The 17,619-nt window shown below is 36.4% G+C and overlaps 1 protein-coding gene across 1 annotated transcript; it reads right to left on the bottom strand.

The window, feature by feature from the left end:
* Nucleotides 1-226: 226 nt before the first annotated feature.
* LOC108947705 (zinc finger BED domain-containing protein RICESLEEPER 2-like) lies at nt 227-1,303 on the bottom strand. Its single transcript, XM_018775943.2, has one exon. It carries the CDS (start codon nt 1,301-1,303, stop codon nt 227-229), a length of 1,077 nt encoding a protein of 358 aa, XP_018631459.2.
* Between the last annotated feature and the right edge of the window lie 16,316 nt (nt 1,304-17,619).

Raw genomic sequence — 17,619 nt, 5'->3', positions numbered from 1 at the left:
ACACTAACAGGTTGTTTTAATTTTTCATTTTGAAGTCAATCTTGAAGACACACTAGAGCTTGCACCAATTTAGGAGTTAATAAACTCCTAAATGAATCAAGAAGATGTCCTCCCGTACTAAACGCACATTCGGATGCCACGCTTGAAACCGAAATCTCTAATACATCACGAGCCAGCTGAGTTCAATTTCCACCAGAGAAGAACATCAAATTCTTTAGTGTCATACTCAGTATTTATCTAACTCTGTTTTAGTATCCACACCTCCACTCCCACTTTTATATTTTTTTATATCTTGCATTAGTGATTCCAAAAGTCCTGTATTTTGGGTGCTTACTTGACTGTCAGAAAGCCCGAAAGTAGAAGTGTCCAATGAAGAACAATATGAAGATGAAGCAAGCACGACACCTTTTGAGCTGGACTTTACATACTCACAAAATAATGAAGTCATGTACTTCTTCACTTCTGCTTGTATAGTTGCCCCCGGATCTTCACCAAACATCTTTACAAGTGCATAACCAATTGATTCGAGCTTGTAATGTGGATCCAAAATACATGAGATGAAAATTATCTTGTTCATTTTCCCTGGATCACCACAATACTTATTAAACTTTTCCTTCATCTTCTTTGCCATTTCACTTAAGACTGTATCTTCATTTGCTATCAATTGCTTCAAATAAACAGCAACCGCATAAATTTCAAGAAAATGAATATTCGATGTAACATAACGTGATCCAGATATTTTCAAAGTAAGAAGATAGAAGATTTCAAGAAACTTTGTAATTCTTTTTACATTCTCCCAATCACTACTCAAAAGTTCACCTGTAGGAATTCCAACTTCAATATAAGAATGCTCAAGATAATATCTTAGGTCAATTTCACTAGATGCATAATGTGAAAATGCACTTTCAAATTCAACAGCCCTATGCAACATCAAGTAGGTGGAATTCCACCTAGTTGGAACATCCAAGCACAAATTTTTTTTACAATTGAGTTGTTCATCATCAAAATATTCTTGAAACTTCTTCAACCTCGCAGGAGACTGCCTAACATATCTCACTGCATGCCTAACACATTCAATAGACACTGAAGATTCTTTTAAACCATCTTGGACCACAAGATTCATGATGTGAGCCATACATCTCACGTGAAGGTGATTACCGTTCATCAAATTAGTTCTCATTTTTGTTAATTGCTTAGACAATTCTTTTACTGTCACATCATTGGAGCTTGCATTATCAACTGTGACAGTGAAGATCTTATTTATCCCCCACTCACATAAGCACCTACCATAACCATTTGCCATATCTTCGCCTTTATGACTAACTATAGGACAAAAATTAATTATTCTTTTATGCATATTCCATTCACTATCAATCCAATGGGCAATGATACACATATAATTGATTCTTTGTATAGAAGTCCATGTATCAGTGGTAATACATACTCTTTGTTTCGTTTCTATAAAAGACCTCTTCAACTTTTGCTTTTCGTCATTAAAAAGATCAAAACAATCCCTAGTTACAGTACTACGGGAAGGGATCCGAAAATAAGGTTGCGCCACTTTCATAAAGTCTCTAAAACCTTCTTTCTCAACAAAGCTGAAAGGAAGCTCATCAACTATTACCATACGACATAACGCCTTCCTACACTCTTCTTGATCAAATTTCCAAGTAACAACAGCTACGTCACCCTGACTACCCCCGGAACAGATTGAAAACCTAAATTTGATTGTTTTTTATCAACAATAGCAGGGCGTTTAGGACATTTAAACATATGAGAAAGAAGTGTCGACGTACCGTCTTTGGTCTTAAAACAATACTCAATAAAGCAATAGTCACATTTTGCTTTTGTACTTCCTTCGGAAGTAATAATTTCTGTAAAATGATCCCACACAATAGACCTTTTATTTTCTTTTTTTGGTTATATTTGACTCCGTTGTTTCAGATTGGCTTATTGCATTTGAATTAGAAGCCCCACTTTCACCCATCATCTTATCACTTTGTATATTTTCAGCCATGCTATGAGTCACTACAACAAGAAAAGAAAAGGAATGAAAATAACAATTTCCTTAATAGATATTTAAACAAAAACTGTCAAAATCGATCTCAAAACAGCACAAGGCAGAGAAGGCAACAGTTGGAATTTTAACAAGAAAAGAAACTTACCATATGCTGCTCTGGGCTCTGGCTATGACGACAGGGAGAGGCGAGACGACGAGTTGGCGAGAGGGAGAGGCGAGATAGAGAGGCGAGTTAGCGAGAGGGAGACAGTGAATCTGCTGCTCTAGCTGCTGGGTGTAATACTGAAATTAACACTTTTAGACGTTAGGGTTTCTATTTTCTAATGTCTCAAATCTGAATGCCTAATAGAGTATTGGTAAATAAGGGTACTGGACAAGTAGACAACTGTAAAGAAACACTTTTAAGTTTTAACACTTTTGCTTGTATAATTCCACGGCCCACGATAAGAAAGGGATTTTTATTACTTATTTAATATACATATTACATATATATTTTTAACGGGTTAACGGATTATCCGTAAAGAAAATTGAATAATCCGTCCCCAAACCGATTTGCCGTTAATAAAAAAAATTCAATCGGTTCCCCATCCGTCAAACCGTTAACCCGATACCAATAAGCCATTAAGCCATTTTTGCGGTTCGGTTTCGGTTCGGTTTTGATCACCCCTAATTACAAGCCCTACCCATTTATTTGAATTGACAATCTATTTGAACCTTGTACCTCCCATGAGTACTTGAAGTGGCTATGAACTTTGTAAAAGTTGAAGTGTGGGGTGGTTGGTTTGGCTTTTGAGTGGAACTAATGAAATAAGGAGAAAGGTGCATATGAATGTTGTTTCTGAGAGTGAGTAAATTCTTTCTGTCTTGAATTCCTAATTCTAAAATTTTATTGTGTGTGGAACTAATCTCGATTGTTGTGTGAGGGCACTTAATTCATGAAGGAAAGGTAATGTCATTGACCTCTATGTTAGAGTAAGTGAGCGGATTATAAATAACGCGTGGTGCTTTTGAGTCAAATCTTGAGGTGAAGATGTTACACTATTGTGCTTAATCTATTTTAAATATTCTTGCTATGATGAGTTAGGAGACTTGTTTAAAAAGGTCGTGTCGTAATTTGATTGCTCGAGAACGAGCAATGATTTAAGTGTGGGGTATTGATGGTAGGCTATAATCTCGTGTTTTAATCGCTTATTGCACTTTAATTGTGTTTTAAGCTCGTCAGGAATCCTCGATAGTGGCTTCCGTTTCGGTGTAACATAGATATCCACGCTAAAGATAAGGTTGACTGAGTCTCCGAACTTATTCGAACACCTCTTCGTAAGAAGAGAGACGATTACTTGGTTCAAACATAAGGACAATAAGAACCTGCAGTCACTTGAGTACAAAGTAACCACTAGCTTAGAAGATTACAGTCTCGCATAATAAGAGCATTGCACAAAACTAATCTCCCCTTTTCGTCCTTTCGAAAGTTTTTATGGTCCCCTATTATAAATCTAGTTACAAGATAAAATCAGAGTTAGTCTGGGAAGTAGTCTTCTTTTTGCGACCTATGGTGCTGGTTCGTTAAAAAAAGAACCTGCACAAAGACTGGAATAATTTTCTATATACCTTTCACAGAATTCAAATAACTTTAAATAAAAAGACCGGTGAATTCACCACCCACCTAAAAACTAGGAAATAACTTCCTAAAACTATTGGAATGAGAAAGTGGCCTACTACTAATAACTGCTACAGGAATTATATGAAACATAACTAACAAATGCTAAAGTCATCTACTTCCTAAACTTCTTACACTTCCCATGTGTGCGTCATTTGTAGACTACCTCAAACTCCTTAAACTCCTCTCCGTTCTCTCTATCACGGAGTCCTTTTGGAAGTCCCTTCATTCTCTCCTTTTTCTCTATCAGGAAGACTCAATCTACAACCTTTAAGTTCCCAGTTAGACCCCTGTAGATAAATATCAGCCATATGGAAAGTCAATTTCCTTTTCTTAAAAACAAAAAGAACAAAAAAACGAAAGTGAATGCCGAATATTTAACAAAAATGAATTAAGCATATGGCAAACAAACACATAATGAAGCTTAAAGGAAAACACTAACTTGAATCACAGCAACCTGTCTAGATGTTAAACAAGAAAAACATACACACTGATTTCACGTGACATTTCAACATGTTAAGTCTAAAATTAAAAGTGTCCAGCTGATATTAACGCCAAATATTTTTTCCCAATTCATGCCAAAAAAAACAAAATTGAAATGAAACTTCAACAATTACAAACATCATTAGAAACCCCATCTCAAAAAGTTAAGGTAATTTAATTAGAAATCCACTCTAGTTAATTTATAATTTCATACGAGTTTCAGAACTTTCCGAGAATCAGTTTGGATTCATGCCGGGGCGATCGACTATGGAAGCCACTCATCTACTGAGGAGATTGGTAGAACAGTATAGGGAGAGAAAGAAGGACCTACACATGGTGTTTATAGACCTAGAAAAGGCGTATGTTGGCATGAGTAAATTTGTTTTGATGATTGACAAAGGAACACATGCATGAACCAGGTCCATGGACAGTGTACACAGGTGACGGGCAGAATCAAGCAAAAGGCATGCACGTGAAAGGGATAAGTATAAGTGGTTATTTATGATAATCCCTGAACGAAAAGGTTGCATATTTGATAAGGAGCAGGACTCCTTACTTGAAGAGAACTCTATCCAAGATAAGGAAAGAGTTAGAAGTTGAAGATAACTAGAACTCTTCCACCAAGGAAGAGTAAAGCATTAGACTTCTAGTTAATCTTTATTTACTAACTCTATATATATCAGTTGTGTTCTCTTTTACAGGCGATGCACACATACTGAAGTTAAGCACGAATTGAGAGCAAAATAGCAAGGCATTTTGTGAGCAATTTCTGTGAGATTTAAGAGTGCGATCCTGAAGCTACACGAATCCGATTGAAGAACCAGCTCCATAAAGAGTTTTACGTGTCTTTCTTTATTTCTAGTTCAAAATGTAGTAGGCGTTTTGAGTTGTACCTTTCAGCTTTCTAAGAAGCAAATTGTACTAGGTACCTGAGTTGTATCTTTCAAGTTAGAGGTAACTTGAAGTAGTTGCAACAGCCTGTGGCGTGTTGCTACAAGGGTTAGAGTTAATCCTTAGGTTTGCAAGAGGTTGTAAACTCTAGTTGTATTGTTCAAGTTAGAGTTTACTTGAAGCAGTCGCAACAGCCTGTGGCTGGTTGCTACAAGGGTTAGAGGTAATCCTTAGGTTTGCAAGAGGTTGTAAACTTTGTTGTTGGCTCGGAGTTGTAGTGAAGTGTTTGGAGAAAATCCTACTGGGTAGTAGGTCGTGGTTTTTTCACCTTTTAAACCGGGTGTTTTCCATATAAAAATCCTTGTGTTCTTTACATTCTGCATTATTTATTCCGCAACTGTAGTATAAGGAACGCATAGAAGAACCAGGTCCTTCGATAATCCAGTGCACGTGAAAATCAGGCACCACACAAACCAACACCCCCCCCCCCTCCTCTTGTGTGGTATTGAAGTATAAAACATCAATTGGTATCAGAGCAGGTTATCCTACAAGAGGCTAACACCTTAGGAAAAGATCAAGATGAGTGCACTACCTGGAAACTGTAAAGAGTAATCCACCACTAGGCCACCACTATTCAATGATCACTGCTATTCTTTGTGGAAGGAGAGGAGAAGAGATCACTTTCATATGACTGATGGGTGCTTCAAATGTGGTAAAAAGAACCACATGATCAAGAACTGTCCTATGTGGGAAGTCGAGTGGAAAAAGGAGAAATCTGAAAGAAGGAACAAAAAGAAGGAACATGTTCATGACAAGAAGAACTATAACAAAAGGTCATCCAAAGCAATGGTTGCTACTTGGAAAGATAGTTCAAATGAGGACACTGATGATAATGCTGCACAAACTCTCATTAGCAATTCGAGAATCTGAAGATGAACCTGATGAAGAATCTGAGATAAGTTTTCTGGACCTTAAGGATAAAATTAAACTCCTTTCTAAAGATAGACTATCAGAATTGTTGCTAACTTTAATTGATGAATCTAAGAATATAAGTTCTAAAAAAGAACAGTTGTCAAAAGAGTAACTTTTTAAAAGCAGAATGCAAAAACCTGGAAATAAACGTTTGTAAAACTGAAAAGAAAAATACTGCTTTGAAGAACCAGGTTCATGCACTTGATACAACTGTATTAGAACTTAGATCTGAAAATATAAAGTTAAAGTTAGGGACAGGAAAAGAGATAGCAAGTGATATACAACTCAACCTAGAGGATGACTTAAGAAAGGTTAAAGATGAGCTATACAAAAAGGAAGAAAATGTAAAGAGTTTTGAAAGACTTAACAAAGGTTAAACATGAGCTTGATAGAACATGTAAATGGAACATGTCCTCCAATGCACTTCATTTGTTAGAAAAACTCAAAAATAACTAGGTAATCAGCTTGCATCAATAGGGTCTGATCATGGTACTGAATTTGAGAATGCTAATTTTGTTGAATTTTGTGATGAGCATGGCATAGATCATAATTTCTCTGCTCCTAGGACTCCACAACAAAATGGAGTAGTTGAAAGAAAGAATAGGACACTTGAAGATATGGCTAGGACTATGCTTCTTCCTAGTAAACTGCCCCATAGCTTCTGGGCAGAAGCTGTAAACACTGCATGCTATATCATAAATAGGTGCATGGCTAGACCCTTTGTAGAGAAGACTCCCTATGAGTTACTTAAAGGGAGAAAATCAAACATATCCCATCTTAGGGCATTTAGATGCAAGTGCTTTGTGCAAAATAATGGTAAAGACTCCCTAGGTAAGTTTGATCCCAAAAGTGATGAAGGAGTATTCTTGGGATATTCTTCACATAGCAAAGCTTATAAGGTCTATAACAAAAGAACTATGTGTGTAGAAGAAAGTGTTCATGTGGTTTTTGATGAAACTAACATTCTTTCTGAGAGGCAGGAACATGATGATGAAGCAATTGGGCTGGTAAGAAACTCAAATGAAACCACAGCCCAAACTGAAGCTGCACTATAGGAAGGAACAGGTGATGGAACAGGTTCTTCCACCCAGGACAACATGATAGGGGGAATAGAACAAAGAGGAAATGATTCGCAAACCTCAAAGGAACTTGTCCATGAACCTGTTCCACAGCAACAAAACATTGAAGGAACATCAAGGGGAAACCAGTTGGTTGTGAAATCTTACAAGTATCAAAGTTCTCATCCCATTGAGAACATAATCACTGATCCAACCTCTGGAATCAAAACCATATCTTCATTAAAATATCTTTGTGCTTTTGATGCTTTTTTATCTCTTATTGAACCTAAAAATGTTGATGAGGCTTTGCAGGATGCAGATTGGGTAAATGCAATGCAAGGTGAACTCAACCAATTTGAAAGGAGTCAAGTTTGGCATCTGGTACCAAGACCCAATGACAGATCAGTAATTGGCACAAAATGGGTCTTCAGAAACAAACTTGATGAAGATGGAACAGTTACAAGGAACAAGGCAAGATTGGTGGTTCAAGGATATAGCCAAGAGGAGGGCATAGACTATAATGAAACCTTTGCTCCAGTTGCAAGGTTGGAAGCAATAAGGCTCCTCATAGCCTTTGCTGCTTACATGGAATTCACCCTTCACCAGATGGATGTCAAGAGTGCCTTCCTCAATGGCTATCTAAAGGAAGAAGTGTTTGTCAAGCAATCTCCGGGGTTTGAAAGCAAGGAGAGTCCTGATCATGTGTACAGGCTTGACAAAGCACTTTATGGGCTCAAGCAGGCTCCAAGAGCATGGTATGAAAGATTATCAAAATTTCTGCTTGAGCATGGCTACAAGAGAGGTAAAATTGACAATACTTTGTTCATGAAAGAAAAAGGTAAAGATCTCTTGGTAGTTCAGATATATGTTGATGATATAATCTTTGGAGCAACTACTAATAAGTTAAGTAAGGAATTTGCTAAACTAATGGGGAGTGAATTTGAAATTAGTATGATGGGTGAGCTTAATTTCTTTTTAGGCTTACAAATTAAACAAAACTCAAATGTAACTATGATCCATCAGCAGAAGTATGTGAAAGAGTTGCTTTAAAAAGTTTAAAATAGAAGATTCCAAAGAATTTGACACTCCTATAGCAACATCCACAAAATTGGATGTGGATGAACCTGGTTCATCTGTTGATTAGAAGTTGTATAGGGGAATGATTGGCTCCTTGTTATATCTTACTGCTAGCAGACCTGACATTGTTTCCAGTGTAGGACTTTGTGCTAGATTTCAGGCAAATCCAAAGGAGTCGCACTTGACTGTTGTTAAGAGGATCTTGAGATACTTAAAAGGCACCACTGACCTCTGTTTATGGTATTCAAAGGTTGTATCCCCATCTTTTGTGATAACACCAGTGAAATTAGTATGACCAGAATCAAGTCCATCACAAAAGAACTAAGCACATAGATGTCGGGCATCGTTTTCAAAGGGATAATTTTGAGAGGTGTTGATCACTGTGGAATTTTGTGCTACTAATAAAGAAATTTCTGACATCTTCACAAAAGCTTTGAGTAGGGATAACTTTGAAAGGAACATGTTAGAATTAGTGATGATTAAGATTACCTAAAAGAAACTGATTCTAACGCAATGATTGGTTAGATAAATTGTGAATTTTGTGAATAATTAGATTAAATATTGCTCAGTCTTATGCTTTTATTAGTATACTCTTGTGCCATGTGATAAAATGTCTCACTGATGTTTAATGATATTATCCTTATTTTCTTGGAAAAAAGAAATCAATCTTACACGAGAACTTTCAGTGAAGAACCTGGTTCATCGAGCTTATAAGGTATATATTCTACGCTCAGCATAATTTGAAATAACTGCATATGGATCATGAACTGAAAAGAGTCCCACTTTATCCCAAACTACTTTTGAACCAATCAGTTACAAACGAACCAGTTTCACCAAGAGCCTTACATGCCATAATTGCCGAGATTTTTGGGGAAGAGTCTGATGCCTCTTCAAACTGAAACTCCCAAGATGAAAAGACTTCTAACCTCCAAAAAGTTATTACACACCCAACCTTTTCATCTTTAAATTGATCTGACCTTACACTCTTATCTCAAATTTTTTTTTAAAGATCAAAATCTCCAAAACCTCAAAACTCTCCATTTATCTCAAGTTTCTGAACTGGTCAAATGGAAACACCCATGAGAATCCCAAAAGACTCTGAAAACCCTTGCTCGCAACCCAAAGAACCTTTACCCACACTTTCAACCACCCAAACCCTCAAGAAAAAGCATATCAAAATGATTGCATGCAACACAGTGGCCAGTAGAGAACAAGCTAAGAAATTGAGTGAAATGTTACAAGCCAGTCAAGCAGAAGAACCCTAAAAATATGATGAGTCCTTCAAGTCTACAACTGAGGGGGAAGAACCAGTTTCATCTGAAACTGAGCAGATAACTTCTGGGTTAAAAATTTCTGATGTTGCTGCTAAAATTGATGAGAATCTTGAAAATACGTTTGTATTGGTTGGTACGATTGCTGGTGTAGAAACTGATCGGTCTGGAAAAATTGGTGGTAAAAAAAAAAAAAAAAAAAGTGAGGGTGTTGAAGTAGATGTGAAGGGAAAGGGAGAAGAAAGAGTGGTTGGATCTCCTTCACCAACTCTTGTTGGTTTGACTGAAGAAGCTGGAGCAATGATTGTATTAAGTGAAGAGATTAGTGATAATGAGGAGACTATGAATGAAAGGATGAGGATAGAATCACAGGAGATAGGTGATTGTTCTGGTGATAGAAGTGCAGCAGATGGGCTGGTTAGGTTAAGGAAACGGTTTAATGAACCAGTTCCTTCTCTTGCTAAAATAGACAAGAGTCCTGATCTGCTGCAAAAGGTGTCAGATAGTTACAATCAAAAGAAGAAGAACAAAGTTGGAAAGACTGCAAGAAAGGGCATGGGTGGTACTAAGAGTAAGAGTGCTCCTTCTATCCCTGTAGCAACTCCTCCCACAAGAGGAAGAACTGCAAAGATCTAGAAGAAGCAGAGTGAGGCAAATGTAAAAAAGGCCTTAGCTGAGAATGCCAAGAAAGTCGCTTGAAGAAAAGGCTGGTAAGCCAAGTGGAGTAGTCCAGATTTAGGAGATGAACCTGGTTCTTGAAGATGAATATGAGGATGTGGAAGTACTCATACCTAGGGCCAAAAAGAGAAAGACTTCTCAAAAGAATTCTCGAGAAACAGAGGGTGAGGTTGAGGCTGAGGGCTCAATTATGTCTAAAAGAACTAGGTCTGCTAAAAGGAGCAAGGAGGCTCAAATAGTGGAAGAAAATGGCTAAGGATGTTGAGATTGAACGGCTGAAGAAAGGATTGGCTGAAGTAGAGGATGAGAGAGACTCCCTCAAGTGTGAGCTTTCAAAGTAAAAGGAGAATAATGATAGTATTCTTCAAGATATGTTGAAACTGCTGCAAGCCAAGAACCAAGAACCTGGTCCTTCCCAGTTTTTAACCCTTCCTAAGCCTAGTTGTAACCAGTGACCCAAGTGAGATTTCTCTGTCTTTTGTTCATAGTTCTATGTTTTTATTTCTACTTATGTTTTGTGGTAGGATCTTATCAATCAATGAAATTCACTGCTTTTGCTCTAATTGTTTGTTGATATTTCTTAGATGGATAATATCCTTAGATTGATAAAGAGAAAATTGAATCCATGATTGCATTTGAAGTAGCCTCAGTGGCCATAAGTGATATCTGCTAAAATCTGGTTACTTAACTTAATTATGCAACTTTTCAATGATGCCAAAATGGAGAAGATAAGGTGTGCTTTTGCTTTGGACTGTGATGTTTATAACCTAATGAACCTGGCCCTTGATGATTTGTGTCTTTAAAATGGAAAATGTTCTAATAGTGTGTTGATGTTGAGCTGTGTTGAAACAGGTTTCATGCTTATGAAAAGCATAGAGTTTGTCTTCATCAAAAAGGGGAATTTGTTGGCCTGAGTAAATTTATTTTAATGATTGACAAAGGAACACATGCATGAACCAGGTCCATGGACAGTGTACACAGGTAACGGGCAGAATCAAGCAAAAGGCATGCACGTGAAAGGGATAAGTATAAGTGGCTATTTCTGATAATCCCTGAACGAAAAGGTTGCATATTTGATAAGGAACAGGACTCCTTACTTGAAAAGAACTCTATCCAAGATAAGGAAAGAGTTAGAAGTTAAAGATAACTAGAACTCTTCCTACCAAGGAAGAGTAAAGCATTAGACTTCTAGTTAATCTTTATTTACTAACTCTATATATATATATATCAGTTGTGTTCACTTTTACAGGCGATGCACGCATACTTAAGTTAAGCACGAATTGAGAGCAAAATAGCAAGACATTTTGTGAGCAATTCCTGTGAGATTTAAGAGTGCTATCCTAAAGCTACACAAACCAGATTGAAGAACCAACTCCATAAAGAGTTTTATGTGTCTTTTTTTATTTCTAGTTCAAAGTGTAGTAGGCGTTTTGAGTTGTACCTTTCAGCTTTCTAAGAAGCAAATTGTACTAGGTACCTGAGTTGTATCTTTCAAGTGAGAGGTAACTTGAAGTAGTTGCAACAGCCTGTGGCGTGTTGCTATAAGGGCTAGAGTTGATCCTTAGGTTTGCAAGAGGTTGTAAACTCTAGTTGTATTGTTCAAGTTAGAGTTAACTTGAAGCAGTCGCAACCTAAGTTACTCGGACTCGGCAATTTGGGTGCCATACCCGTGTCGACATGACACTGACACGGGTAAGGGTGTGGGATCTGGGTCGGATCCGGTCAAACGAAATCGGGTGTGTTGACTAAAATTTTGGGGGAAAATTTGAGAATTGATTTCCCTAAGTAAAGATTTGAAGAGATGGGAAACGAAATACCTTCAATTACACTGCTATGTAGTAATTTATACTAGTCCTTTTGAAGCTTTCTGTCTTGATCAATCTTCTTGTTCATGCTGCAGGTTTCTGAAATCAAGAGCTATAGTGTTTTTTTAGGGCAGAGAAGTTGATGATGGGTGGTGGACTACTGGACTGAGGCTTATTTGGAAGGGCTCGGGTCTTGTTCTACTGGAAAAAAGCAGAGACATGGAAAACATTTTATTGGGGAAGAAGAAGAAGACAACGATGCAGAGAATAAGGAAGAAGAAGACTTAGACCAGACAAAGAAGAAGACTGGAATGCAAAGAATAAGGAAAAAGAAGACTTTAGACTAATTAGGAATTGACTACTTTATTAGTTAATATGTTTGCTAATATTCTGCCAAGATAGACATTACATATACTATGTTTTCAATAGTTTTTTGTTTATAAAAATTACAGTTTTAATTGTACCAAAAATAGTTATAGTTTTAATCAAAATAATAAATAATTATTTAATTGTAAACTAAATATAATTGTATATGCTTTAAAGACACATTTTTATTTGAGTAAACATCATATATATTAAATAAGTATATGCTCTAAATAAACAAATTTTATTAATGTACCTAATTATACTATTTATAAATATTTTCTTTCTCAAAGAAACGGGGGATAATTTCTAAATTAATTACTAGCATGTAAATTTTTTGACAAATTACGTTCTCGCGAAGATCATGAAAATTTATAAATTGTACATAATAGAATTGACCCTTTAGTTCTCCACTATATGCTATGCTGTGACACATATTTTAAGACTAATTATAAATTACATGATTTGAGAATGAGCTAAAATAATTTTAAAAAATGACAAAGAAGAATATTCTTATATTATATTTGATTAGGACTACCAATTAATATTGAGTTATCGAAATACTTGAAATATAATTAATTATTCATGGTTAATGTTATATAGCTTTCAAACAAATCACATTAATTGACTTAGGAACTCTTCTTGTGTGGTATTGAAGTATAAAACATCAGCGTACGATAAAGTCGCGATGGAGGTTATGTGGAGATGTTTGAAGGTTAGAAGCGTTCCGGTAGCATACACTAGGGTAATCAAGGACATGTATGATGGTGCTAAGACTCGGGTGAGGATAATGGGAGGTGACTCGGATCACTTCCCAGTAGTGATGGGGTTGTACCAAGAATCAGCTATTAGCCCGTTCTTATTTGATCTGGCGATGGATGTGCTGATGCGGCACATTCAAGGGGAGGTGACATGGTGCATGTTATTTGTCGATGACATAGTGCTGATTGATGAGACGAGAAGCGGGGTTAACGCGAGGCTGGGGGTCTGGAGACCGACCCTAGTGTCTAAAGGAATCAAGTTGAGCAGGACCAAAACGGAATACTTAGAGTGCAAGTTCAGTGACGAGACTCATGAAGCGGACGTAGATGTGAAGGTTGATACTCAAGTCATGCCGAGGAGGGGTAGTTTCAAGTATCTCGGGTCTATAATCCAAGGTAACAGGAAGATTGATGATGAGGTCTCCCACTGTATCGGTGCGGAGTGGATGAAATGGAGGCTCGCATCCGGTGTTTTGTGTGATAAGAAGGTGCCACCAAGAGTTAAGGGTAAGTTTTACAGAGTACTGGTTAGACCTACTATGTTGTATGGGGCTGAGTGTTGGTCAGTCAAGAACTCCATGTTCAGAGGATGAAAGTAGCGGAAATGAGAATGTTGAGATGGATGTGTGGGCATACCAGGGGAGATATTAGGAACGATGTTATTCGGGACAAAGCGGGAGTGGCCCCCGTGGAGGACAAGATACGGGAGTTGAGGCTGAGATTGTTCGGGCACGTGCAGAGGAGGAGTACGGATGCTCCTGTTAAGATGAGTGAGAGGTTGGCCGTGGCGGGGTTAAGAAGGGATAGAGGTAGGCCGAAGAAGTATTGGGGAGAGGTGATTAGACAGGACATGGCGCTACTTCACCTCACTGAGGACATGACCCAAGATAGAAGAGTGTGGAGGTCGAGGATTAGGGTAGTAGGCTAGTAAGTAGTCGGGAGTTCCCCGTTCTATTTTAGTAGTATTAGTAGCTCTCCTGTTTTTTTTTTCTTTTTCGTATTCTTTGATCTCTGGTATTTGCTTATTGTTTCGTTCGCTCCGTGAATCGTATTTTCCAGTTTGTTACTATTAGTAGCTCATCTGGTATTTACTTTATTTAATGTTGGGACACATAAGCCACAAGAAAAATGAAATTTGATAGTTGTTTAGAAGGAAAAGATTTTTGGGAATGTTTGCTTGATTATTCCTTCAAGTATGTCAGGATTTAAATAGTGTTTACAAGTAATACAAAAACGGAAGAGAAAGTAACTTACGCCTAATTACACAATCAGGAGAACATACAAGATAGTTACAGGGACAGGAGAAATGAAGCAACTAATTATAAAATATGACATTATATTTAACATGCCAATTGTACAGGAGAACGCATAAAAAATCAAAGCAGCAGCATCACAATAGTTTCACATTTGCATAAAGTTCCAGTCAAAAAACATAAAGATGGTACCTTACCTTGTGATATACAATAGGATAGACCAAATGCATTCGGACCTGTAAAAAGGCAAATCTTATAAGTTAATTCATTAACAAATATACGCTTCGCGCAACGACTATCATAAGCACGGAGGAGGAACATGTTGAGTCTATTTGTTGAAGATTAATTAAATAAATAAAAGTGTGTTCTATTTCTGCAACATGGCATTATAGTAGGTTGAAGTCCTCGGTTGAGTTTCACCGCAATCCAATATCAAAAGGAATTTTCGTACACTTGGCATGAAAAATAATCAGGACAGCAAGCAAGTGAAAGGGCGTTTTTGAGATATAATAAAATAAAACAAAGTTTTCTCTCTAACAGCTTAAACTTTTATAATCAAACAAAATCAACAGTATCCATAAATAACGTTCAATAATTTTCATTTGCAACAGTTGTGAGTTAAGGTTGTTCTGACTTGTTGACAGCAAGAGGAAAAGGGATGGTTGTAAATTTAAGTCGGAGAAGGGGTATGAGAAAAAGTATTTGCCAAAATAATCATCACTGTAATATGGTAAAATTTTATTTTCCTACATTATTGAATACACGATATCAGATACAGGTATAAATAAGACAACAGTATAATTGTAGTGTATCTGGAGAGATCCCCCATATTTATGTTGTCTTTTTGACTTTATCATGATGCAAACTCGCATATAATTAAATGTCAATAGCATTTAGCAATGCCTCAACAAGTTATAAAAATTGAGAACCTTCAAAACAGTATGCCCTAACTTGACGTGGTAATAACAAAGCTTTTCTTACAAGGTATATCATTTTATTGATGTGGGAAAATTCTCATATACACACACCAAAATCAAAAGAACATACTTAGAAATATGGTTCTCTACTAAGGACACCTATTCAAACATGGACCTATTGGTGCACCAAAAGTTAACTAAAAACAGAATATTCCTCAAATGTACAAAGTCATTCTCTAACCCCTCAAAAACTCTCTTATTTCTCTCCTTCAATTGAAGGCACGGCACATAAGGACTAAGGGGCGGCATGCCATGTGCTGCATCTTCTCTTCATTCATCTAAAGACCCTGATATGCGGTACATTTTTTTCTTTTTCAAAGATGCATTACATTCTTACCAGTTCAATACCACCCCTACAATCGTGTTGCCACATGACAATACGATCAAGAGGCGATCCACATTCTCGCCCGAGCATCTACACATATAGCATTAACATATGCAATCTTTCCTTTTCTCAAGTTCTTAGTTGTCAATATCGCTCCCCTTGTTGCAAACCAAGCAAAGAAACATGTTTCTAGGTGTCTTGGTTATCCAAACTAAAAATATTTGCATTTGAAAATAATTGATGTTCTTTTCCATATTTTAGAATTTTAATAACAAAATCTGAATACTATGTTCAGGTAGTCTATATTTCAGTTCTCGTAAAAAGGTCTAATATTCATTACTAATTATTAAAAAGAAGAAAGAAAAAAAAAAGAGAAACAAGAAGATTAAGTGATTTCTGCAGAGAAATGTCTTTTGATCCTTTTATAGGCACATTTTTGATTTTACAATGTAAGTAGTTACATTTATCCTATGAGAAACAATACTACCTGAATACTAATTACATCTTAATCGAACATTTACGTGCCCCGGAAACTACCGATGGCTACTAATTATAGTAGCCTGTTTCCCCCAGAATCTCCCTACTTCCGACTTTTGAGTTTCTCCACTTACCCAAACCCTCTTCTCCCTACCACCTCTTCCCGTTCCATTTCTCTTTCTCCCCTACGGTACCACTTGCTCTTTCTGCCCTCTTCCGTATGCACTACCATTGTCTGTTTCAATTTTTTTTATTTTTCTTTTCACGTGAAACACAAATCCATTTCATTCAATATATTGGAGCTAAAGACAGAATTTCTCATGTGACGGTATATGTTTAACAAGAATCGAATAAATTGATTAACCTATTATCTATTGACTATCAGTAATAAACTTCATTATGAGACATGGCAATTATTCACTTCCATAAATCAAATAACCTTACATCCATATATGTTTTCAAACTTAACTTTAATATTAAAACAATAAGCAAATCACTCATAAATAACTTGAACAAAGAAGAACAGAAAACTCAAGCAAGAACCACAAATATGTCTATACAACTTTTTTATGGCTAAAGATACATATAAAGTATCTCGATAAACCAAAATATTTATGGTCATAAGAAAATAAACATATATATATTGTCGTTCTTTTTAAATTGAAAGCAGAACCAAACCAAGCCAAAGAGTACGTCGGTTTTTTACATTGGTTTTGTTAGGTTGTTTGATTTTAGGTTTTTCTTGAACACCTCTATTTGTTGCTTTTAACTTTTAAAAAGTTCAATATATATGTCCAAAGAAAATGCAAATTTTTTATACTATTAACAAAGTACTAACCCGATTTTCAACATGGAGTATAACCCCCAGTTTATCACAATTATTGACATCAATGTTGCTCAGATCAATTTTTTCTGTGTCACTTAGTACATCCACGGTCACCTTATCATTAGCATTTTTCATCTGCGAAACCTCCACATCCAGGGTGCACAGGATAATCTGTACAATATCAACGTTCATGAACAAAGAGCGTCACATAACACTAAATGTCAAGAAATTTACTTAGATTGCCAACTTACTCGACAATCATTGGGCCCTTTAGCTTTTCTGAGCAGTAAAGACCAATAACAAGAGTCTGCTTGTGACACCACATAATGATGGTGCTAAAACCAAATAACAAAAAGTTACTAAAACATACGGATTAAAATTATAAATGTCTAAAAAACAAATAGACAAATTACCAAAATAGATAAATTACCTGACCGTCTTTTGACTTATCTAGATTGATGAACCACTCACCTACAGGAGTCAACTTTTATGAAAATATTTCTAAAGAATCATTATTCAATATCAATTAAATTCTGGACATACCAGTAATATCAAGAATCTTCTCACTACAATCCTGAATGGGTTTACTTCTGCGGAAGACCAACGTCTTTATAGAAAAAAGATAAAAGAAGTTTCAGACCATAGCTAATCAACAACAACGCCTCAGTCCCAAACAAGTTGGTTTGACATTTTTAAATGAATGTTTTTTTATTTGTTTAAGTACC

The sequence above is a fragment of the Nicotiana tomentosiformis genome, chromosome 8, assembly GCF_000390325.3.
Source record: "Nicotiana tomentosiformis chromosome 8, ASM39032v3, whole genome shotgun sequence".
In the NCBI taxonomy this organism is placed as follows: Eukaryota; Viridiplantae; Streptophyta; class Magnoliopsida; order Solanales; family Solanaceae; genus Nicotiana; species Nicotiana tomentosiformis.
This window is presented reverse-complemented; position numbering and strand designations above follow the sequence as displayed.